This window comes from Myodes glareolus, chromosome 2, assembly GCF_982192425.1.
Source record: "Myodes glareolus chromosome 2, mMyoGla1.1, whole genome shotgun sequence".
Taxonomy (NCBI): Eukaryota; Metazoa; Chordata; class Mammalia; order Rodentia; family Cricetidae; genus Myodes; species Myodes glareolus.
The window spans coordinates 123,049,641-123,073,898 of record NC_142027.1 but is presented as its reverse complement, the minus strand read 5'-3'; the positions used below and the strand labels follow the sequence as shown (position 1 = coordinate 123,073,898).

Below are 24,258 nucleotides of genomic sequence, written 5' to 3'. Positions count from 1 at the left end.
GCTGAGGCGGCGGCGGCTGAGGCGGCAGCGGTGGCGGCGGCTCCGGAGGCCGCAGTCCGCTTCCCGGCTTCGGCCCGTGCCGCACCATGGTGACGCTCGCCGAGCTGCTGGTGCTGCTGGCCGCGCTACTGGCCACGGCCTCGGGCTACTTCGTCAGCATCGACGCACACGCCGAGGAGTGCTTCTTCGAGCGGGTCACCTCGGGCACCAAGATGGGCCTCATCTTCGAGGTGGCGGAGGGCGGCTTCCTGGACATCGACGTGGAGGTGCGGGCGCGCTGCCCGCCGTCGGGGCGGCGCCGCTCGGCCGCTCGGGGGGTTGGAGAGTCCCGGGTCGCGCGCGGGCCCTGTGCGGGACGGCGTTCGCCGGGGCGCGGGCCGGGGAGGGGCTTCGCCGCCGTCCGTCGCGCAGCCCCCCGACGGGCCCCGGCCGCGCGGCCTGGGAAGCGCTCGTCTTTCCGAGCGGCTTCGGGCTCCGCTCGGAACTCGGGCGCGGACTCGGCCTCTCCTTTCGCTTTGTCCCGCAGCGGCCGCGTGTCAGCTCGGGCGGGAGCGGCTCAGCGTTGTTCTCGGTCCGCAAGGACTCGCGTGCGGCGTGGCGCGGGAACAAACTTTGAAAAAGTAGATCGGAAGCCGCGGAGTAGCGCAAAGGCAGCAGTGTAATTTCTGACTTTGGCAGAAACCAAGTTAACTTCCTACCCGCTTTCTTACGCAAGCGACCCGATCGGCCTCACGAGAGATGCGCTGGGGTCACTCATTTTAGGAGCGAGATTGCAGCGAAATGTTTAGAAATCATTTATTTGGAGAGTGAAACTGGCTTGCCGAATGTTTTTGAGGCAGGGTTGCATTATGTAGCTCACGCAGGCATGAAATTCACCTACCTCTGCCTTCTGAGGGATGGTCACTGCCATGTCCCTACAATTTGCTGCACTGGGGGGGAAACCCCTACAGTACCAGATACAATAGTTTTCATTTGCTTGTTAGTGTTCCCGACCGGGTGTAGTAAAGATTGTTCATTTGGTCGTGATTGATAATAGAGCTGAACAAATCTCTACTACATCTGGGACCCCAAAGTTTGGAGGCCACTTGTATTAGCTAGGAACCCATGTAGATAAAGATGAGCTTTTCCAGTTTCTCAAGCTTTGCAGGTGACTAGCTTTAAAGGAGGCAGGCTTGGGCTAGAGAGATGGCTCAGCAGTTATGCTTGCCTGCTGCTCTTCCAGAGACCTGGAGTTCATGTAGGGGTTCAACTCAAGCTGTGACATCAACTCCAGGGCATCGGATACCCTCTTTTGACATTCTCTCTCTCTCTCTCTCTTTTTCTTTCTCTCTCTCTTGACATTCTCTCTCTCTTTTGACATTCTCTCACTCTCTCTCTCTCACTCTCTCTCTCTCTCTCTCTCTCTCTCTCACACACACACACACACACACACACACACACACACTCACACACTCATTTCCAACCTGGTGCTCTTCTCCAGTCCTTAACAGGCATGCCAGATAAACCACATCCCTTTGGCAGTGATAACAAAAATCCTTGATAAAATTTATCCTTTATAAAATTACTCATTTTGGTAGGGTGTGATCGGGCACACCTTTTTTTCATCTTGGTACAATTGATAAATTGTATTTATACAGCAAGTAAGTATCAACAGTCAGCACACATCCAAAACCATAACCAGCCTTCGACAGAGAAACAGCTGTATGACTTCCTCCAGGGTGTTCAGGAAGGGCATGGTGGTAAGGCACCTGTGCATCACTCGTGGCAGTGGTCAGTGGCTTCACCATCAGTGCAGCATGTGTGCTTGATGGCCTGACAGGTGGGAGCCCAGTGGTTACTGTGGTGGGGTCTCTCCAAAGGGCTCTGGTCTTAATTCCCCAGCACTTTAGACAGAGGCAGCTTGTGCTAATAATAAGACCCTATCTCAAAACAAAAAGCAAAAATAAAATTTCTCAATTTGGAAACCTTTCTTCCTGTTGTCAGTTTTCCTGGAGGAGTTAGGACAGTTCGAGACCGTATCTTGAATTGTCCAGTTTCTGTTTCTGACAGATTTACATTTCCTTTGGACAGATGAATCATTGAATCCACTCTGCTGATTAGGTGGGAGAATTAGTGCCTAAAGTGGCTCACTGCTGGGGACCTAATCAAGTCCCAGTCAAGCGGATTTTTTTTCTGCTGAAGGATGCTACTTATGATCTTAATATTTAGTGAATTTTCTGTTTTTTTCTCCTGCCTCCAGATCACAGGACCAGATAATAAAGGAATCTATAAAGGAGACCGAGAGTCCAGCGGGAAGTACACGTTCGCAGCCCACATGGATGGGACCTACAAGTTCTGCTTTAGTAATAGGATGTCCACCATGACTCCAAAGATAGTTATGTTCACCATTGACATTGGGGAGGCTCCCAAAGGACAAGACATGGAAACAGAAGGTGAGATGTCACTTTTGACGAAGAACTCACTTCAGTTCATTACACACACCCATCTGAGTCTGTGTGTATGTGATTTTTAAAATTTCTCTTTGCAGATTGATCCACTCTCCTTAAAAATATTCCTTTTGAAGTGAATGTAATCTTGTAATTAGCCTGTTTTTCAAGGTTACTGTTAGTTTTCAGTGGTTTTGATTGTTCCTTCTGACAGCCATGGGGTCATTGTGTGCTATTGTAAACCTGTAGACTCCATGTGTTTGGATTTTGTTAACTTGCTAGTTCTGGGGCCCCCACACACACCTCTGCTTACAGTTGCAGATGTGCTGTGCTAGCCTAGCTAATCTCCTCACTTTTCTCTAGGTGGTGGAGACTCCTGGGATGGTATGTCATTGGCTAGTTTTGTTTTTGACAGCATCTGGTTTTTTGGTTTTGCATCCTGGTACCTAGTGTCTGACTCCTCTTCTCTAATTTCAATTTGCTGGCATGAGAGTGGTTTTTCCTTCTTAAAATCCCCTATGACTAATTACATTATTTTAGGTAAATTTGAAAATTGGTTAACAGGTATAAGTTGGATTACTTCAGTTTGATAGGTACAGCAATAGCATGACTGTCATTTTTATTTGACTTTGCCTAAAATGAATGCTGAAGGGTGCAAAGGCTCAACTAACGCACAAGACAAAGTGTTACTAGACACTTTAGAGACAGCATTATCTAGGCTTCTTACTGCCAAGGTTTCTAATGTGAAGTTTGGTTCGCTTTAAAATACCGTGCACGAGTTGTTCAGAGCTCCTGATGACAAGTTTGCTTGGCTGAATGTTTATACACACTCATTTTTTGCTTTGCTAATTTTTATTTATTTGTTTATTTATTTATTTATTTACTTGGTGGTGGTGGTGCTGGGGATTGAACATAGGACTTTGTTGCATGGCAGGCAAGCACACTTTGAGTGAGCTGCACCCCAGCCTTTTCTGTATATTTTAAATTTTGAGATAGGGCCTCACAGCATTGCCCTTGCTGTGCCTAAGTTGTGATGTTTTTGCCTCAGGTTCCCAAGTAGCTGGGACCACAGGTCTGTACTACGCTTGGTTCTGGAGAAACTGCTTTGCTGCTTCCCAGCAGCCAGCAGAATGTTCTTCCCCCTTTCTACAACACATGGTAGAATTGGTGAGAACCGGCAGATGTTTATCACGTCCTGCAGTGTTTGTTTAGGACATACATACCTAGATACTGAGCATTTACAGGACCCACACAGTGAAGGTGAAGTTTTGTATGGTTTTGAAGTCTGTAAATTTTAAGAATTTTGCTTAATTCCTGTGCTTATTTTTAGGGCCATTTATAGTGCTGAGCTTGCCTAATTCTCAGTGAGAGAAAATCAGCATTGAAGGACTTGGTATTTTTTCACACTTACATGGCTAGAAAGTAATGGCCTATGAATGTGGGTAGTGAACTTCCGGTTAATCCTTTAGATGTCTCAGATTCTTGCTTTTGCTTGTTGATGGCAGCTGTTAGGTTGAATCTTCTCTAAAGCAGTGGTTTCCAAATAGGTCAGTCTTTGCCTTTTGAGATGTTTGGTAATGTCTGTAGACATTTTTTATTCTACAGTTGAAGTTCCATTCCTAAGAAACCCCACTTAAAACATTTGACATAACGTGTACACTCTAGACGCTTCTGAGGGGTGATTGGACATCTGGTCCAGCCTTTCAGCGTGGAGGCCAGTGGCTTGAAAACCTGAGGGTTACCCTGAATAAATTTTAATCTTATCTGGGGCTGGATCCTGGGCAGCTGGGAGGCAACTACCTCTTATTTATTTATTTATTTATTTGATTTATTTTTAGAACAGCTTGATTAGAGAGGATACTCGGGGTGGTCGAGATGATTTGTGTGTCAAGTATAAGGACCTGAGTTTGATCCTGAAGGTTTTCCTCTGACCTCCAAATCCCCTCCAGAGCTCCCCCCCCCTTTCTGTGAATGAGTCCCTGGTTGAGAACCAGACCACTCCGGCTTGTTTTCACCCACGCATGCTGCTGTGCTTTTCAGTTGAGATACTCAGGGAGCAGCATGCGACTGGTTAGTTTTCCTGAGTGTTAACTTCTGTGCTCCACTTTATGTAGTTAAAAACCTGTTTTGGTGCTAAATTACCATTGGAATTATGTGATTCTTTTTTTTGGTGTGTGTGTGTATGAGAATTTGAGACAGGGTTTCTCTACATAACTGTCCTGGCTGTACAGGAACTGACTTTGTAGATCAGGCTGGCCTTGAACTCAGAGATCTGTCTGCTTCCGCCTTCCTAGTGCTGGGATTAAAGTGTGCATCACCACTGCCTGGCAAATTGTGTAAAGTAGATTTCCCTGTTAATTTAAAAACTGTTATGTGTATACTTAGGCTTTTGACTGTTGTTCATTTGTTTGTTTTATGTGTAAAACAAATATGCACTGTGAGTTTTTTGTTTTTGTTTTTTGCCATTAGTACAGTTAACTGGCAGGAATTCCTCAGGGGTAATTTTTCTCTAGTTAGTATAGTCTTGCCTACTAGGAAATAGAGTGGGTCCTCTGCTGGAATGGACTTATAAAAATGTTCGGAAAAGCTAGTGGCATATCCCTTTAACTCCAGCACTTAGGAGGGAGAGGCAGAGTCAGGCTGATCATTGTGAGTGCAAAGCCAGCCAGGTCTACAGAGTGAGTTTCAGGGCAGCCAGGACAACATAGTGAGACCCTGTCTCAAAAAAAAAAAAAAAAAAACCCAACCAGGTGTGGATGTACATGCCTTTGATGCTTTGATGGCTACTTGGGAGGTTGAGGATGGGGGGTCAGGAGTGGAAGTCTGGCGTTGGTTATCTTGTGAAGCTTGAAGGCAGACTGGGCTGCATTAGACACTGTCTCAAAAACAGCAAGACCAAAAGGAATAGCTCTTGAGGATTGAATTGCCATCGGTGGTTCAAGTAGTTGCTTGAGCTCTTTCTAAAACTGACTGCTTTCGTGTGCCTTCTCTGGGGGATATTTTATTTAACAAGTATTTCTCACAAAGAGATGATCTGTCTCCCAATCCTCCGTAGCTCATCAGAACAAGCTAGAAGAAATGATTAATGAGCTGGCAGTGGCGATGACAGCTGTAAAGCATGAACAGGAGTACATGGAAGTCCGGGAAAGAATACACAGAGCCAGTAAGTTATTGACACAGCTGTGACAGTGTCTCCTGGTGGTGGTGTTTTCTCCCTGCCTATAATTTTGCAGATAGACCGTACCAAGGCCTTGACTTAGAATTACACTGAAGGATGGTCTGTGAGATGCATGTTTTTTTGTTTTTTTTTTAAAGATTTATTTATTTATTATGTATATATAACATTCCTTCCATATATGCTTGCATGCCAGAAGAGGGCACCAGATCTCATTACAGATGGTTGTGAGCCACCATGTGGTTGCTGGGAATTGAACTCAGGACCTCTGGAAGAGCAGTCAGTGCTCTTAACCTCTGAGCCATCTCTCCAGCCCGAGATGCATGTTTATTGAACCTTGTAAGCTGGTTTACTGCAGAGACTCTATATCAGAAATGTTTGTATGTGTGGTGTTTTGTTTGTTCGCTTTTTGTTTTTTGAGACAAGATCTCTGTGTAACCCTGGCTGTCCTGTTCTCACTATATAGACCAAGTTGGCTCAAATTCAAGAGAGGCACCTGCCTCTGCCTCTCATGTGTTAGGATTAACCATGCCCGACTAGCATAAGTTTTTTTTTGTTTGTTTTTTTGTTAATGTTTTTTTTTAACTTCTCAATCAGAGTTTCCCCCTCCTTTCCCTCTCTCAGTCCCTCATCCTTCCCCTCATCCACTCCACTACTGTTCCACTTCAGATAACTAACTGTTGGCATCCCATCAATATCAGCCATTCAGCCATACCTAGTATATCAAATCGATTTGAGACTCGGTATTTCCTCTTTTATTAAGGCTGGATGAGGCTATCTTGTAGAAGGAATGGGTCCCAAAAGTAGGCAAAAGAGTCAGAGACATTCCCTGCTCTCGCTGTTAGGAGTCTCACCCAAAGACCAAGTTACACAACTTTAGCTTATATGCACAGGGCTCTTGGGCTGTTGGTTCAGTCTGTGAGCCTCTATGAGTCTAGCTTAGTTGGTTCTGTGGGTTTTCTTATGTCATCCTTTATACCACTGAGTTGTTCAATCCTTCCTCCCCCTCTTCAGGGTCCCCTGAACTCCACCTAATGTTTGGCTTTAGGTCTCACATTAGTTGCTGGGGAAAGCCTATCTGATGACAGTTGGACTAGGCACCAACTGTATATATAGCAGAATATCATTAAGAACCATCTTATTGACTTTTTTAGATTTATTTAAACCAAGTGATGGTGGTGCTTGCCTTAATTCCCAGCACTCCAGAGGCAGACAAAGGCAGATCTCTGAGTTCAATGCCAGCCTGGTCTACAGAGTGAGTTCCAGGACAGCCAGGACTGTTAAGAGAAACCCTGTCTTGGAAGAAAAAGTCTTTCATTTTAAAATTATGTATATATCACGTATCTTTTTGTGTGTGCCACATGCATGCATGCAGGTGTCCTCAGGCCAGGTAAGGTCAGCAGATGCCTTGGAACTGGAGTTACAGGTGGTTGTGATCCACTTGATGTGGATGCTGGGAACCTAACTTGGTTCCTCTGGAAAAGTAGCAAGTGTTCCTGATTATCTAGTAATCTCTTCAACCCCCACAACAATGCTTTTTAAAAATAAGTTAAAGGAGATGCTGGTCATTGTGGAATGTGCTTGGCATCCAAGCACCTGGGAAATGGAAGTTGGACGATCAGGAGTTTTAAGGGTATTTTCAGCTATAAAACTGGTTCTTGGCTGCCAGTCAGTGGTGGCACACGCCTTTAATCCCAGCACTTGGGAGTCAGAGGTGGATCTCTGTGAGTTCGAGGCCAGCCTGGTCTACAAGAGCTAGTTCCAGGACAGGCTCCAAAATTAAAGAGAAACCCTGTCTCGAAAAAACAAACAAACAAAAAACAACAACAACAAACCTGGTTCTTGGCTATTCTGTGCTATACATATAGAGAATGTGTTAAATAAAATAGCACATGTAAGAGACTTTGTGGCAGATAATATTCCTCAGAGACATGTGTTTAATTTTTTTGAGACAGTATTCTAAACTGGCCTTGAACTCTGTTTTAACTGAGGGGCCCAGTCTGGCTTTGAACTAATAGTGATCCACTACTGTTACTTCCTGAGGGTAGGAATTACAGGATAGGCCGGTCATTTTTAAAGCTCTCAGTCTTTGGCCTTGGTGAGTGGAGTGATTGTCAGCCCTGGGTGGCATGTTACATGGAGGTGACGAGGCTCCTGTGCTGCTGTGCGGGCTGCTGTTAACGTTTGTTTGTTTGTCTCCACAGTCAACGACAACACAAACAGCAGAGTGGTCCTTTGGTCCTTCTTCGAAGCTCTTGTTCTAGTTGCCATGACATTGGGACAGATCTACTACCTGAAGAGATTTTTTGAAGTCCGAAGGGTCGTTTAAAAGACCTTTTCCTGTTGATCCCAAATTCACAATTCACTTGTTTACCAAACACCTTGGTCATAATAATGTCATTAGTTTATACATTTTTATTTTTGAATGTTCATGACTTATGTTTCTTTGTGATTAATTGGTGTGGGATAACCTGTTTAGGAAAGTTAGAGTGAAAATTTGACATTTGATTGGCCTCTAATTCTTACTTGAATGCTGCCCCATTATACAAATCCTTCCAAGAGTTCAGAGGCTATTAATGCTGTTTGGGACTATGGTCTTTATTATGCTTTCCACTTTGGTTTTTATAATAAAATGCTTTGTTCCGGAAGCACCCCGCAGCCTGACTGCATTATAGGGAGTCCCTCATCTGTAGTTCATTATTAGGTGTTCATTTTGTTGAGTCAGTACATCAACAATAAACTGAAATTGACCCTTCTGGCCCCGGCTCAGGGCAGAGCGACCTGTGGTGGGGTATATTACCACGTGGGCACTCATACTTTCTCTTGAATTTGCTTTAAACTAAAGACTCATCCCAACACTTTGCCCCTAACGTTTTATATTGAACCTTAGAATTCAATCACCTCTATTCAAATTGACACAAGCAGCCGAGAACTTAGAAGTCTGTTGGAGCCAGTTTTTTGGGTGTTGGAACAGATGCTCTCCCTTCTGTACTACATATTCTGTTCGTTGTTGGCACTTAGGAGGACCGAGTTTGCTCAAGTGCAAGCCTGCATTTCTCATGCCAAAGGGTTAAGCCTCTTGGATTGCTTCAGTGATAGGCAGCCACTGTTGTCCTTTCAGTCAGTGGCCTTGGGGCCCTGGTTCAGTGTCAGCACTAGGGTTTTGTTTGTTCTCTGGTGTCTTTCTTTTTTGGCACATGTCAGTTTTGTTTATAGAAAATTAAGAGGCTTTCTCTCTGATGATGGGTTTCATGAAAGTCGCTCTGCTTTGGGTGTGGGTGATCCAGGATTGTGTGCTGACTGACGTCTGGTAGCTACCTGGAGTTTTTATTTTCCATTTTGGATCTTGCAAGGGGAAAACTACAAGTAATAAGTTTTGTAAAATTTATTTAAATTTGTTATAAGTTTTCATGTTCAGGACAAATAATTTTTCAACCCTGATGACTATCCTTGCAACAGTCTGTTGATAAGGTGACTCTTTCACCGTAGGGCAGCTGTTGCATGCCAATTTTTTTTGTGCGTGTGTGTGTGAAAACACTTCGGAATTGAATTAAAAGATGTAAATTTAAAATTGGTTGTGTATCTAATATGCCCCAGGTTCAGTAAATAAACAATTCTTTTTAAAAACAGTCAGTATTCTGTAGTTTATATTAAGGCTGGCTAACTTAAATTTTTTGATAAATACAAATTTTCTTTTTCTTCAAATGAGATATGCCTATGTTTATAAACAACTATGTTATGTTATTTTATTTCTGTAAACAAGGGTAGTGAACAAGAATACCAATTTAAGCCAGGTGTGTGATGGCCCATCCTTTTAACCCCAGCACTCTGGAAGATGAGGCATGTGGATCTTTTTGAGATTTGAGGTCACCATGGTCTATCTATGTAGTTCAGGACAGCTACGGTACATAGATCCTGTCTCAAAAGACAAAACAACCCTACCAAAACATAAAAATAACCATTTTATCCAGTGTGGTTTCTTTGGGTCAATGTTAACTATCTTGTGGGTGGAGAAAGTCACATTTTAATTAATTTTACTTAACTACGTAGTTTATGAATGTAGGGATATAGAGTGGAGGGAGGTGAAGTGAGTTACCCAAGGCTGTAGAAAAGGGAAGGAGGAGCCAGCTCTCCTGCAGAGATCTTACCATCTTTGAGCTGCTGATAAAGCAGGGAATGGCCAGTTACCAAATACAAGTACTGCATCCCTTAAAGCCTGGCCTCCTGCCAAGCTGTACATGGTTTGTCCGGTAGATGTCTCATAGCCGACATTACCTTTCGTAGAATTATTATAAACATAGTCGGAAGAGATTTTAAGCTCAGCAAAGTAGTAACTAGAGAGCAAAAAGCAAATAGCCTCGTGATTGCCTGGTGCCCTTAACAGGCTTCGTGTCCTCTGATTGCCCTCTATGGTAATTGCAGAAGCTTTTTGAGGATGCGATGAGGACTTTGTTCATTTGTGCCTCAAGTTTGGTATCTGTAGGCAACATTTAGTTACGTCCCCACTGTTGATTTGCTTTGGGGGCTGTGAATCTACTAAATGCACACGCTAAAAGTCTATGTAGGGGGAAAGTAAACAGGCGTTCTGCTAATGAAACTGAAGAGCGTCGGGAAGACAGCAGCGAAAGCTGACCCCAGGTCCGCAGGTGAACTAAGCTTAAAGGCTCAGCTGGGAGACTTTGTCCGGCGCCCTCGCTTGGCCGCGAATTCCTGAGAGTCATGCTCCTTGTATGCTCACTGGTGGGGCGGGGAGAGCCCCAGTATCCTTTACTAGTATTCATTGTAACCAGTCGGGGATCCTCCCTATCACTTCCATCGCCCTACCGCCCTCGCCTTCCCGTCCGCGGTGCACCGCTTCTTAGCATCTCGGGCCCGCCCTCCGGAACGTCGTCGCAGGAGTGCGGTTTTCTGCCCGGCGTTGGACCGGCCGGAAGCGGAAGTGCTTCTGGTGGTACCTTCTCGGTGTTCCGAGCGGTCTTTCAGTGGAGGCCAGGGAAAGCGCTATGGAACACGTGACGGAGGGTGCCTGGGAGTCTCTGCAGGTGCCGCTGCATCCTCGGGTGCTGGGCGCACTGCGCGAGTTGGGCTTCCCGCACATGACGCCGGTACAGGTATCGGGCCCACTGGGAAACGAGGCCGAGCGGTCAGCCGCTTGAATGCAGCCTCGGGGATCGGGGCAGTGCCACGCGTGTTCACGATATCCACTCCGGGGTCTCAGAGCTTCGTGCCTGTCCTGCGCTCTAGCGACTTCGGACAGTGGCTCAGTCTATGCCCTTTCCGTCTGAGAAATGATGACATTCACTTTCTTCATAACATTGTGGGGACTAAATAAATCCAGGTGCACGCCCGTTGACTGTGACCTGTGGTTATTATGTGGGGAAACATAGTCTTCCTTGCCCAATTTATCAAAAACAAGCAATCAGGCAAACAAGCAAACAATCAAAAACTCGCCAACCATTTATTAAGGACCTGGAATGTATCTGGGTCTCATTTAGGCTCTGGAGACTTGGCAGTCTTGGTACCTACTCGTGGGCCTTATTTTTAGAGGGGGTGTTAGAGGAAGAAGCGTAGGAACGAGGTAATTTATCTCGTGCTGAGCCTTATGAAGAAACAGATAGACTCGTGCGGTAAAGTGAGGCTGCAGGCCTCTGAGTGAGTTGTCATTCTGAGATCTGAATAATCAGGGAGGGGCTGGCTTTAGGTGACAGGGAAGCTGATTGCCACCGAGAGAGAAATACCAGTGCAAATACCCGCGGGCTGGTGGTAAATCCTATGCTTCCGGCGTTAGTTCAGTGGTTGAGAGCACTTGCTGCTCTTGCAGAGGACCAGGGTTGAGTTCCCATCACTCACAGTGGATAGGCTGACCACTGAATATAACTACAGTTCCAGGAGATCCAACACTCTTTTCTTGCTTTCCTGCATACCTCTATGACTGTAGCGTACATACAGATAAGTAAAAATAAACTTAAAATGTTCAATGCTTCCAGCTCTTTCCTAGTCCAAGAAGGAGCAATGGGAGTGTTAGGACTTGAATCCAGGACTCTTGTCACACTTGACCTTATAGATAACTCACAGTGTTTCTCTTGGTTGGTTGGTTGGTTTTGAGACAGTTCTGCCTGCCCCTCTCTCCTGAGTACTGGGATTAGAGGCGTGTGCCACTACACCTGGCTACAATTTGTCCCATTTAATTCAACCCTTTGTGGTGACTGTTTACTAAGGATCCCCGTGAGGCAGGGTCCAGTTTGACCTCAGTCGCCCCCTGTGTTCCTAGGACTTGGGTCTCTGTTGTTTGGCTGTGGTATTGTGTAAACAGCCCGTTGTAATCTCTCTCTGCAGTCTGCCACCATCCCTCTGTTCATGAAAAACAAAGATGTCGCTGCGGAGGCTGTGAGTATCTCATACAACAGTCCGTCCCTCGTCCTCCTAACCAAGCGGGAAGCAAGGCAAAACCTTTGTCCCTTTGCAGGTGACAGGTAGTGGGAAAACCCTGGCTTTTGTCATCCCCATTGTGGAGATTCTTCTGAGAAGGGAGGAGAAGTTAAAGAAGAGCCAGGTGAGAAGGGTTGGCTGACTGTCCTGGAGGCAGGACGGTCTAGGCCTGGGCTGAGTCCTGTTTGGTATCTGAGGAGTCTATTTTGAATTTACCTGCTTGTTAAAATGAACTCATGACACTTGGGTACTTTCTCGATCACCTGTGGGTATGGGTAGAAATGCCATTTTCGCTCTTATACCGTAAGCAGGTATCCTCATGAGTGATCTGTTAGTTGTGTTTTTTTGTCTGTTTTAATCCTCTCTTAGCTGAAGACCCAACCTAGGACCTTATATTTACCAGGCAAGTGCTCTACTATTGAGCTGTATCCATAGCTCTTCATTTTTGTGGCTTTTGATGTGATTTTGTTGTTTAAAATACCCTCAGTGGGGGCTCAGTGGACTTGTTGCTTTTGCAGAAGACCTGGATTTGTTTCCCAGTATCTCCCTGAGGGTTTTCAATCTCTATACCTCTAGTAATAAGGGATCTGGCGCCCTCTTCTGGCCTGGGATGCACAGTCTCTGTGTCCACGCTTACAGGCAGAACCTCGTGCATAAATAAAAATAAAAATAAATACGATCTTTTTTTTAAAACTTTATTTAACTTTATTTCATGCACATTGGTATAATGATGTCAGATTCTCTTGAACTGGATTTACAGACAGTTGCGAGCTGCCATGTGGGTGTTGGGAATTGAACCCGGGTCCTCTGGAGGAGCAGTCAGTACTCTTAACCACTGAGCCATCTCACCAGCTCCCAAATAAATACAATCTTTAAAAAAAAGTGTTTAATATTGGCTGGACTTAGTATTGGATGCCTTTAGTCCCAGCCCTGGGAGGCAGAAGCAGGTGACTCTCTGTGAGTATGAAGTTTATCTAAGAAATACGAGGAATAAACAGGCAGAGCAAAATGGAACCAGCTGAGCTAGGGCTACACAGAGAGTGTATTAATTACCTTTCTGTTACTGTGATAAATACCATAGACAAGGCGACTTACAAAAGGAAGGGTTTGCCTGGTGGTGGAGGTGCACGCCTTTAATCCCAGCACTCAGGAGGCAGAGTCAGGCAAATCTCTGTGAGTTCGAGGCCAGCCTGGTCTACAAGAGTTAGTTCCATGACAGACTCCAAAGCTACAGAGAAACACTGTCTCAAAAAAGTAAAAAAAAAAAAAAAAAAAAATTTTGATTTTGGGCTTATAGTTCCAGAGGGATAAGAGTCGATGGTCATTACAGCAGGGAAGCAGGGGCCTGGAGCAGCAAGCTGAGAGCTCACATTTCGGTCCTTCAACAGGAAGCAGAGAGCAAACTGGGAATGATGAGTCTTTCAATGTTCAAATCCCATTCCCAATAACTTCCTCCAGCAAGGCCACACATCCTGAACCTACCCAAACAGTGCCAAAAACAGCGCCACCCATTAGGGACCAAATGTTCAAATTCCTGAGACTATGGAAGCCATTCAAACTATGAACGTGTCTCAAATAAGAAAATAAATAGATGTCCCTGGTACAGTGCTAAGGTGCTGTCTAGCGTCCCTGTGTATCCCGGGTCACATGGCATGCAGAGAAAATCTGTCCCAGCCAGCACTTCTTCAGGCCTGAGCCGCAGTGCTGCTAGCCATGGACTCATAGTGAGCCATGGCTGATGACACCAGGCTTTCATTTGTCACCCTTGAGGGCTAGGATCCTAAGCACGCGCCACCACTGCCCTGCAAAATAAATAAATAAGTAAGTAAGTAAGTAAGTAAATAAATAAATAAATGAATTTTTATGTGTATGGGTGTTTTGTCTTCATGTATGTCTGTGTACCACATGTGTGCCTGGTGCCCACAGAGTCCATTGGGTACACTGGAACTGGAGTTATAGATGTTGTGACTCCCATGGGGGTGGGGTGGGAATTGAACCTGGGTCTTTGGAGAGTGTCCAGTGCCATCCCTGAGCCCTATGTTGGTTATATTTTTGTTTTGTGATGCTGGGCTTTGTTTATGGTAGACAAGTGCCTACTACTGAGCCGCCCTTCACAGCCCTTGATGCGGTGATAGATGATATGCCCTGAGACTGTTGAAAAGTTCTAGGAATTGTCTGAGGATACACGATGCAGCACTAATGTGATCCCACCCGGAACCTATGTACTGCTGACCCTGTGGTTTCCCCTCCGTGAGGGCAGGTCGGAGCCATCATCATCACTCCCACTCGAGAGCTGGCCATTCAGATTGATGAGGTCCTTTCGCACTTCACAAAGCACTTCCCGCAGTTCAGGTGATTGGGTGCAGGGCCCTCGAGATGGCACTTGAGGTGATGGGTGTGGAGAATCCCTATTGACCTGGGTTGTTGTTTTGCTTGACTTTGCTCCAAGTACCATTTCTTGCTTCAGTCAGATCTTGTGGATTGGAGGCCGGAACCCTGGAGAAGATGTGGAGAGGTTCAAGCAGCATGGGTGAGCCTGCAAGTTCCTGCTCCTCCTCTGTGCTCTTGGCTCATAGGAAGTATCTTGGGGCCCTCCAGAGGGGGTTTTCTCCCTGCCTGCCTCCTGGTTCCCTTGACCCTGTGTGAACACTTCATAGTCTCCGGTTGTCTTGGGAGTCGGGGCAGGCATGTAAACAACCTGGGTTTGAACGCCTGGTGCCCCAGTACTCACCTGTTGCTGAGCCTTGCTGGCAAGACTGGTTATTTGCTGCCAGCTTGTGAAGACTGTAGAGGGTGGAATTCCAAACGTGTGTGTCTCAGATTGTTTTTGCAGTTGCTTATGGTCTACATTGTGTGAAAACATAAGCAGCCGGTTTGCATGGTCAGCCTGACTCTCTCCCCTCCCCCTCCTTCCCTTTCTTTTTTATTCCCCCCTTTCTCCTTCCTTCCCCTTCTTTTTTTCTTCCTTCCCCTCCTCTCCCTTTCTCTCTTTTCTCCCCTCTCCCCTCTGTCTCTTCCTCTCTCTGTTTCTCTGTTTCTTATTGCTGGGATTTGAACCGTGGGCCTCATGCTATAGTTGTGTTTTCCGTTGCTTCAGGTCAGAGGTCAGCCTGCGTTGTGTGGGCCTTGTGGTGTCGTGTTGCAGTTTCTCTGCTGCAGTAGAGAGAGACGACAGAGATAGTCTACAGTAGGGGTAAAGAGTGTGGCTGTGTGCCAGCAACATGCTTGCTAACACAGGTAGCCAGTGTGGCCAGTGGACTGGACCTTGCCCGTCCTGCCCGAATCCTGGCCTGTAACCAGATCCTCCTCTCTCGCAGCCCTCGCTGTGTCTCCTGTGCAGCCATCATTCTCCCTGGCATGTAGATGGACTTGCAGGGTGGGGACTTGGTGTCTCGGGAACTTTCCTGAGATCCAGAGCACATGGTAAATGGGAGCTTTCTTTCCAAAGTGGGAACATCATTGTGGCAACCCCGGGCCGCCTGGAGGACATGTTCCGGAGGAAGGCGGAGGGTCTGGACCTGGCTAACTGTGTGAGAAGCTTGGATGTCCTGGTGCTGGATGAGGCAGACAGACTTCTTGACATGGGCTTTGAAGCAAGGTACTAGAATGGGGACTTCCTGGAGTGGGGATGAAGCTGGTAGGAGGTGCAGTGCGACTTTTGTCAAACCTCAGGTGGCTCGATCCTTCTATGTCTGTCACAGGGTTTAGTCCCAGTTCTTTTATTTTTAAAAGATGAGTCTGTGTATTGTGCTAAAGTTTGAGATAAAGTTTCACTCTGTGTCCCAGAGTGGCTTTGAATTCGGGATATTTATTTATCTATCTCTTTATTTATTATGTATACAATATTCTGTCTCTGTGTGTGTTTGCAAGCCAGAAGAGGGCACCAGACCTCATTACAGATGGTTGTGAGCCACCATGTGGTTGCCGGGAATTGAACTCAGAACCTTTGGAAGAGCAGGCAATGCTCTTAACCACTGAGCCATCTCTCCAGCCCTGAATTCGAGATCTTTTGAGTCCTGCATGTCAGCAGCACAGACACAGGCCACTATGCTGACTAGTTTCAGTTTTTGTTCATGGTTTCTCTAATATGTTTATGCTGTTCAATAAACAGGTTTTTAGATATGATTCATGTATGTAGCTTGTCATGTAGTCCATGCCAATTACTATACACTTGTATTGGAGGGACCTTGATGATGTAAAGGAGGAAGAGAAATTATAATGCTTTTATCTCCCAGTGGTGTGGCCTGTGTCCGGATGATATCCCTACTTTTCTTTTCTTTCTTTTTGTTTTGTTTTTTTTTGTTTGTTCATTTTGCTTTGTTTTTTCCAGACAGGGATTTTTTTTATGTAACCCTGGTTGTCCTAGAACTTGCTCTGTAGACCAGATTGGCTACTGTGCCCAGCTGCCATCTGGTCTTTTAATATTTGATTCATTTTGTACAGGATCTTACTGTGAAGCCCAGGCTATTCTAGAACTTAGCTCTGAAGCCTAGGTTAGCCTTGGACTTGTCAGTCCTTTTGCCTCTGCCTCTTCCGTCTGTGCCCAGCTCCTCTGCTCGTTCTAATTTGTGTGTGTGTGTGCGTGCACGCACGCACGCGCTCGTGCTTTGTTTCCAGCATAAACACCATCCTGGAGTTCTTGCCAAAGCAGAGGAGAACAGGCCTTTTCTCAGCCACACAGACACAAGAAGTGGAGAACTTGGTGCGAGCGGGCCTCCGGAACCCTGTCCGAATCTCTGTGAAGGAGAAAGGCGTGGCAGCCAGCAGTACCCAGAAGACCCCATCCCGCCTGGAGAACTATTACATGGTGAGCGTGGGGCCTGCGGCTTTGTCCTGTGCCCCCACTATCCACAGAGACGGGACTGACTTTAGACCAGAGGGTCGCATTGTGTGGACTGTGAGCTCTTTCAGACGGCAGCTGCCTGAGGGATGTTGGCATTTATGGGCTGGCTCGCCCGCCCTTAAGCTGGGCTGGGGAAGGGAGGAGGCTCATCTTCCCATGAGTGACAGGGCTTATTGGTACAGAGCAGGAGTCAGGACTCTGAGGGGGTCTCAGCTTCGTCCCTCATAGACCCATGACACAGGGCCGTTGGATAGTGAGTCAACCCCACACCTGCTCAGGATGGGAAGTCAGGAAACACTGAGGACACACAGTGCCTACCCTCTCGGTCGTTTAGATGACGGTTAGAAGTGTCTCAAAATAACAACTTTTTGTTTGTTCATGCTTCTCTGTACAGCTACCCTGGCTCTTCTGGAACCTACTCTGTAGACAGGCTGGCATGTGCAGCACTTCCCAGCTAAGCTTTTTTTTTCCAGCAAATTTTTTATTTTTTTATTAAAAATTTCCACCCCAGCTAAGATTTTTTTGTTTGTTTTTCAAGACAAGATTTTTCTCTCTGATAGCCTTGGCTGTCCTGGAACTTGCTTTGTAGACCAGGCTGGCCTTGAACTCACAGAGACCCGCTGCCTCTGCCTCTGCTCCCAAGTGCTGGGATTAAAGGCCTGAGCCTCACTGTGTATTTAAGAATGGCCTTGAACTCCTTATCCTATGTCTCCCTGGCATTACAGACCTGAATTACTGTGCCCCATGAGACCAGTTTGTAAACTGCGGTGTTAGTTTTAGAAAATCCAGGAAAGCCCATTCACTGGGACTGAATGTTTCTGGTTGGGGCCTGGATTGGGCACTTGATTGGGAAGGGGGTGGAGCCTGTCTCCATGGCAGTGCTTCAGGTCTGCACATACACTCATTTCCTGAAGCTGTGCTTGTCTTACTGTGGCGGTTTTGGAATAACGTGGCCCCAGATTTAAACTTGGAGGTAACACGTGTTCTCTGTTTCACTTGGACCCACTGCTGCCTGGGCTAGGGAGCTGGTACCGCAGCTGGCCCAGGCCTGGCTGTCCGCTGGTCTTGGGAACACTTGCCTGATATGGCAGTGCTTTCCAGTCACAGTTTTATGACATAAAGTGAACACTGGCAGCAGCATGTGCTCAAGCTTCTCTGAGCTGGGCAGGCTGGGATGTCTGTCTTGTTCTCTGTGAGCTGGGCAGGCTGGGATGTCTGTCTTGTTCTCTGTGAGCTGGGCAGGCTGGGATGTCTGTCTTGTTCTCTGTGAGCTGGGCAGGCTGAAGAATGTCTGTCTTGTTCTCTGTGAGCTGGGCAGGCTGGGATGTCTGTCTTGTTCTCTGTGAGCTGGGCAGGCTGGGATGTCTGTCTTGTTCTCTGTGAGCTGGGCAGGCTGGGATGTCTGTCTTGTTCTCTGTGAGCTGGGCAGGCTGGGATGTCTGTCTTGTTCTCTGTGAGCTGGGCAGGCTGGGATTATTTTTGCAAATATGTGATTTTTCCCCCCTCCTGGTAGCTTTGTAAGGCAGATGAGAAATTCAATCAGCTGGTCCATTTCCTTCGGAACCATCAGCAGGAGAAGCACCTGGTCTTCTTCAGGTAGGCTCCAGGTCGGGTCTGGGAAGGTGGGGAGCACAGTGCAGAGGTGGCTCTCAGGCTGCGTGCACCTGGTGCCTAGAGCCCAGCTTCTGTGGCTCCCGCTGCAGTGATCAGAAGCAGCAGCTCCTGCCTCCACTGTATGGGCTCAGCAGTGTCAAGGCTGATGTTCCCACACCCGTCTCCACCTTACCTTTCTTTCATCCTTTTGGTTTTTCAAGACAAAGTTTTTATGTGAAATAGTCCGAACAGTCCTGGAACTCACTTTGTAGACCAGGCTGGCCTTGAATTCACAGAGATCTGCCTGCCTCTGCCTCCCGAGTGCTGGACCTTTCTTTCATCTTGAGTCATTGTGGAGCTTCACTGAGGTGGAGGGTAGGGGGACGAAGGCAGTGCTCCTGCCTCCACCCCTTTCATTTAGACTGAGCTGAATGCTGCTCTGAGAAGCAGGGTCAGAGAGATGGTTGGAGCAGCTCGCTCTGCCACAGAGTGTTCTGTTATCATGAGGAAGATAGGAACAGGTGCCTGCTTGGGTGGGCTTGGGTTGCTTTTGTTTGTTTTATTTTAGTCAGGGATTCACTGGCTAGCCTGGAATTTAGCTATACAGACAAGACTGGTCTCAAACTTAGAGACCCACTTCTTTCTGCCTCCCCAGTGCTGGGATCAAAGGTATATGCCAACATGTTCAGTATGGCTTCTCTTTTTCCTCTCTAATCTGTTTTGACTTTTGTACAATGAAATGCATCAGACTGGTCCCAGGCTTGGTCTCTGCTATAACTTGGGAGGCCAAACAGAAAGACAGGAAATTCAAATCCCATCTGGATCTGATGACAGCTTGGGGGAAGAAGATCCTGCTTACTGGGCCATTGTTAGACAGCAGAACCCATGTCAGGGTTTGCACTGGTGTTTGAGGGGTTGGATGGGTGGTGAGGAGGAGCGAGGAGCTGCTTCGGCACGTTTGTACCCACTGTCCCGAGAGTTCCTGTCTACACCTGCCCCTCTCTGCATCCTTCCCCAGCCCCTGGACCCCAGTGACCGGTGACTGAGTGCTTTCTCTTCTGCACAGCACGTGCGCATGTGTGGAGTACTACGGAAAGGCCCTGGAGGCGCTGCTGAAGAGAGCCAAGATCCTGTGCATCCACGGGAAGATGAAGTACAAGCGCAATAAGATCTTCATGGAGTTCCGCAAGCTGCAGAGGTGAGTGGGGACGGGTGTCCTCGGTGGCAGGGCAGGTCACCAGTCACCGGACTTCTCAGGTCCTGTACTTGCTCCTTCTCCCTCTGCCCTCCTGGAGCCTTTTTGGCTCCTACTCAGTTATTGCATCTTTGAAGGCACCCAGAGCCTGGTTTGAACCCTCACCCTATACACTAAGCTGGAGTCACCTGGCTTTTACTAGATTTCTGTGCTCCATCACAGGCCAGTGTAGTCAGGAGCCTCATGTGTGTTCACTGCTGTGTCTCCCAGGGCTTGGCACAGGGGAGGTTTGAGGAACTACTTGCCCCCGGGTAAACAAGAACAAACACAGTCCCTTAGTCTTTTTGGGACAGATCCTGCTGTGGGCTATAGAGCGCTGGCTAGACAGAGGGGACTTGGGGGTGTCTTGATGAGCACAGCTGTTCCTGTTTTTCCTAAGCATTCCATGGCTCCATTCAAGCAGCAACAAGAACACAGTGGCACCCTGCTGTTGTCCTGGTCACAGGGTAAAGATGTCACTTGTTTTCTAGTGGCTGCTGAGGGCAGACCCTCTACAATTTGATTTCTCAAGTGGAAATGCATGAATTAAGAAAATTTAAACCAGAGGTTAGAGAGTTGGCTCAATGGTTAAGAACATTGGCTATTCTTCCAAAGGACCCAGGTTCAATTCCTAGCACCCACATGGGCAGCTCACAACTGTCTGTAACTCCAAGATCTGACACCGTCACACAGACATACATGCAAGCAAATAAAAATTTAAAAAAATTAAGCCAGCTGTGGCAGTACATGTTTGTAACCCCAGTGTGTGAGAGATTGAAATAGGAATGAAATTCAAGGCTACCCTGGTCTACAGAAGGATGGACCAGAGGACCTTGTCTCAAAAGGGAAATATGGTCTGGGTGTGGCTCAGTGGTTGGTAGTACACTTGTTAGCACGCAGAGGCCTGGGGCTCCTACCCTAGTATTGGCTAGAAAGAATCTCTGTGCTGTCTCTCCCACTCCTCGTGTGTGTGTCCACGACATTTTATTATTGATTATGCATGATGTGTGTAGATTTATGCATGTGAATCCAGGTGCCCCTGGATCCCAGAAGAGGAATCAGATCCCCCAGAACTAGAGTTAACCAGTGGGTGTGAGCTGCCTGTCATGGGTGCTGAGCCATCTCTGCAGCCTCCTCCACTCCCCACTTTTGTTGGCAGTTTATAAAGTCCGGGAAGATTGTAGGAGGAAGAAAAAAGAAATCAAAGTATTATATTTTAAAAAAGTAGCTGTTTCTGTGAGAGACTCCAGAGCCCTGTACTGGTGTCACTGGGGCTGGGGTTGGAACACGTGATGGAAAGGGGATGGCCAGGCTCATGTGCTGCTCTCTCATTGCTAGTGGGATCCTGGTGTGCACGGATGTGATGGCCCGGGGAATTGATATTCCTGAAGTTAACTGGGTTTTACAGTACGACCCTCCCAGCAATGCCAGGTACGCAAGGTATTGTTCCTCTGTCTAGGAATTGAGCTGAGGGAGACAGGAATCTGGAGGGGTAAATGTGCAGTGAAATTTTAAACATTTAAAATTTTTTTTTTTTTTTTTTTAGACAAGAGTCTCTTGTAGCCAGAGATGGTCTTGAACTTCTGATCATCCTGCCATCACCCCTGAGTGTTGGAGTTACAGGCATGTGCTACCACACCTGGCTTAGTTTTGTTTTTGTTTGTTTTTTGAGACAGGGTTTCTCTGTAGCTTTGGTGCCTGTCCTGGAACTAGTTCTTGTAGACCAGGCTGGCCTCGAACTCACAGAGATCCGCCTGCCTCTGCCTCCCGAGTGCTGGGATTAAAGGCGTGCGCCACCACCGCTTGGCTTCTGGCTTAGTTTTGAAATCAAAGCACTCTACAGCCCAGCTCCTGAAACATTAAATCCCAGAAGTAGGCAAGTAGCCAAATCGCTTTGGTGTGTTGTTCTAGCAGTCACATTCAGTCAGGTGTGGTGACTCCTGCTTGTAATAGTGGTATTTAGGGGCCTAAGGATGGAAGTCCAGAGTTTATCAGCCTGGGCTGCTGAGTTGAGATACTGTCTGTAAAGTGGTGTGTGTGTAGAGGATAAATAAAAATGAAAGTGCAAATTACAAAGTGTTGAGAAGAGCACCAGACTACTCTCTCCCCACACACTTATCTCTTGTTTATTTTTGGTTTTTCAAGACAGGGTTTCTCTATGTAGCCCTGGCTGTCCTGGAACTCGTTGCCGCCCTATGTAGATCTGCCTGCCTCTGCCTTAGGAGTGCTAGGACTAAAGGCATGTGCCGCCATGCTGTTTTCCTCACACTTTTGAAATGCCAGAGCTGCGTTCAAATTCAAGTGATGCTTTTCCTGACATCTGTCATTCCAGGGCACTTTCCCTTTAGGCTGTTTCTTGTTCTCAGTTTTGCCCTGTGACTGCTGTGTGATCTCAGGAAGCCCCGCTGTGGTCGGGTGTCCTCAGGTCCTGTCTGCACCTCCTCTATACTCACTGCCACCCTGGGGTACTGCCCCACCCTGTCCCCGTAGTGCCTTCGTGCATCGCTGTGGACGCACAGCCCGGATAGGCCACGGTGGCAGCGCTCTAGTGTTCTTACTGCCTATGGAGGAGGCGTACATCAACTTCCTGGCCATTAACCAGAAAGTAAGTGGCACACTGCCTGGTAGCTAGTGGTTAGCAACTGAGAGGAGGTTAGCAACTCACCTGGGCTGGGTTGGGAGGCATTGGCCAGCATCATGACTTGGGAACACTGCCTACCTATTGTTGCTTGCTATCTTACTAATCGGGAGTGTTATGTGAATTGTCATTTTCAAACTTAAAAAAAAAACAAACCTTCAAACTCCCATTTGTCTAAGGAATGTGCTTGGGCTGGATTTGGCCCCTGGCTCTTGATGTACTGTGCTGTCCTTGGTTTATTAGTACTCTGGAAGGTACTGGGGTTGGAGGGACTGCAGGGAGGTGAGATGGTGGTCTCTGTGTAGTGCCCCCTGCAGGAAATGAGCCTCCAGAGAAACACAGTCGACCTTCTGCCAAAGCTCCGGGCCATGGCCATGGCCGACAGGGCAGTGTTCGAGAAGGGCATGAAAGCCTTCGTGTCCTTCGTCCAGGCCTACGCAAAGCACGAGTGCAGCCTCATCTTCAGGCTGAAGGGTAAGCAGTGCTTTGCCTTCTCTAACCTTTTTTTTCTGAGGCAGGGTCTTTCTGTAGCCCTGCTGGTTCCTGCTATGGAGACCAGGCTGGCCTCAAACTCAGAGATCTTACCTCTGCCTACCAAGTACTGGGATTAAAGCTGGGTGCCACCATGTCTGGCACAACCATGTTTCTTCTTACTTCTCTGAGTCTTTGGGTGACAAGGGTTGCTTTGTCTTAATGAAATATGTGCCATGTTAGGGTTAGTGTTCATAAAAATAAAAAAGAAAGTCCTATACAGGGCTCTGAGCAGATGCAAAATAAACTGCCATTTCCATCTCGAAAAATGTTTCTTAAAAATTCTAATTAAAGTACATTTATTACATCATTTAATTAAGAAAGATCATGAAGAACCTGTGTCCAGCTGTGATGTCTTATCTATAGATCTCGACTTTGCAAGCCTTGCCCGAGGATTTGCCCTGCTAAGGATGCCCAGGATGCCAGAACTGAGGGGGAAGCAGTTTCCAGATTTTGTGCCCACAGACATCGATACTGACACGATTCCATTTAAAGATAAAATTAGAGAAAAACAGAGGCAGAAACTTTTGGAGCAAAAAAGAAAAGAGAGGACAGAAAATGAAGGAAGAAGAAAGTTCATCAAAAATAAAGCTTGGTCGAAGCAGAAGGCCAAGAAGGAGAGGAAGAAGAAGATGAATGCAAAGAGGAAAAAGGATGAGGTAAAGTGTGGTGCTCTTTGTTTCTTAACCTCCTTCTTAGAACCCTGACATTCAGTGTGTGAGGACAGCAAGGTGGCCACAGTCGGGCTGGGCTGTGTGGACGCCACACTCCCCCATTCATTTTGGGGCCTCTGGTGTTAGTTGACCCTGGCTCCTGTAGGCCCAGCAGGACCTGCTGCTTTCTAGAGCCTCAGCTAACAGTCCTGTTGCTTCTGTACTCAGGGTTCGGATATTGATGACGAGGATATGGAGGAACTCCTTAATGATACAAGGCTCTTGAAAAAGTTTAGGAAAGGTAAGATCACAGAAGAAGAATTTGAGAAGAGGTTGCTGACAAGCACCAAAAGAACAGTACCGCTGACAGACTTAGGGGTCTCAGACTTGGAAGAGGACAGCTGACCTCAGCCTCGGTGAAGGCTGTTACGCCACCGGCCCACATTCCCGCCCTTCCCGGAAGACTGTTCTGGAAAGCTGTCTGCGCTGATGGGGAAACACAAAAGAACTGTACACTCATAAGCACTACAGTCCTGCCAGGTCTCACAGAATTGTTTCGTTATTTGAGTGAAAATAACAGATGTCAGTATTGATTTTGATTGTGCTTTTTCTGGTGTAATTTTGTACTTTATTACTGACTTAAAAATATTTTCATATATATGAAATATTTTATATGAATATGTTTATATATGAATATATAAAATATATTTTCATATATATACTTATTTTAAATTAT

General features: G+C 46.8%; 2 protein-coding genes across 3 annotated transcripts; both read left to right on the top strand.

Moving 5' to 3' along the window:
* Window positions 1-9,230, top strand: Tmed2 (transmembrane p24 trafficking protein 2). 2 transcript variants are annotated; one of them, XM_085678904.2, is made up of 5 exons: window positions 1-266; window positions 2,240-2,432; window positions 2,790-2,810; window positions 5,482-5,589; window positions 7,806-9,230. In XM_085678904.2, exons 1-5 carry the CDS (start codon window positions 87-89, stop codon window positions 7,928-7,930), a joined length of 627 nt encoding a protein of 208 aa, XP_085535030.1. In that variant the 5' UTR covers window positions 1-86; the 3' UTR covers window positions 7,931-9,230. The 2 variants fall into 2 exon arrangements, with proteins under 2 accessions (XP_085535030.1, XP_085535032.1); XM_085678906.2 differs by lacking the exon at window positions 2,790-2,810 and having other exon boundaries at window positions 5-266.
* A 1,305-nt stretch (window positions 9,231-10,535) lies between these two features.
* Window positions 10,536-24,121, top strand: Ddx55 (DEAD-box helicase 55). Its single transcript, XM_048447207.3, has 14 exons — window positions 10,536-10,712; window positions 11,938-11,988; window positions 12,068-12,154; window positions 14,291-14,382; window positions 14,498-14,560; window positions 15,479-15,628; window positions 16,648-16,837; window positions 18,387-18,469; window positions 19,533-19,664; window positions 21,039-21,131; window positions 22,191-22,305; window positions 22,644-22,812; window positions 23,236-23,528; window positions 23,751-24,121. The coding sequence occupies exons 1-14, from the start codon at window positions 10,605-10,607 to the stop codon at window positions 23,925-23,927; spliced, it is 1,803 nt and encodes a 600-aa protein (XP_048303164.2). The 5' UTR covers window positions 10,536-10,604; the 3' UTR covers window positions 23,928-24,121.
* The last annotated feature ends 137 nt before the right edge of the window (window positions 24,122-24,258 follow it).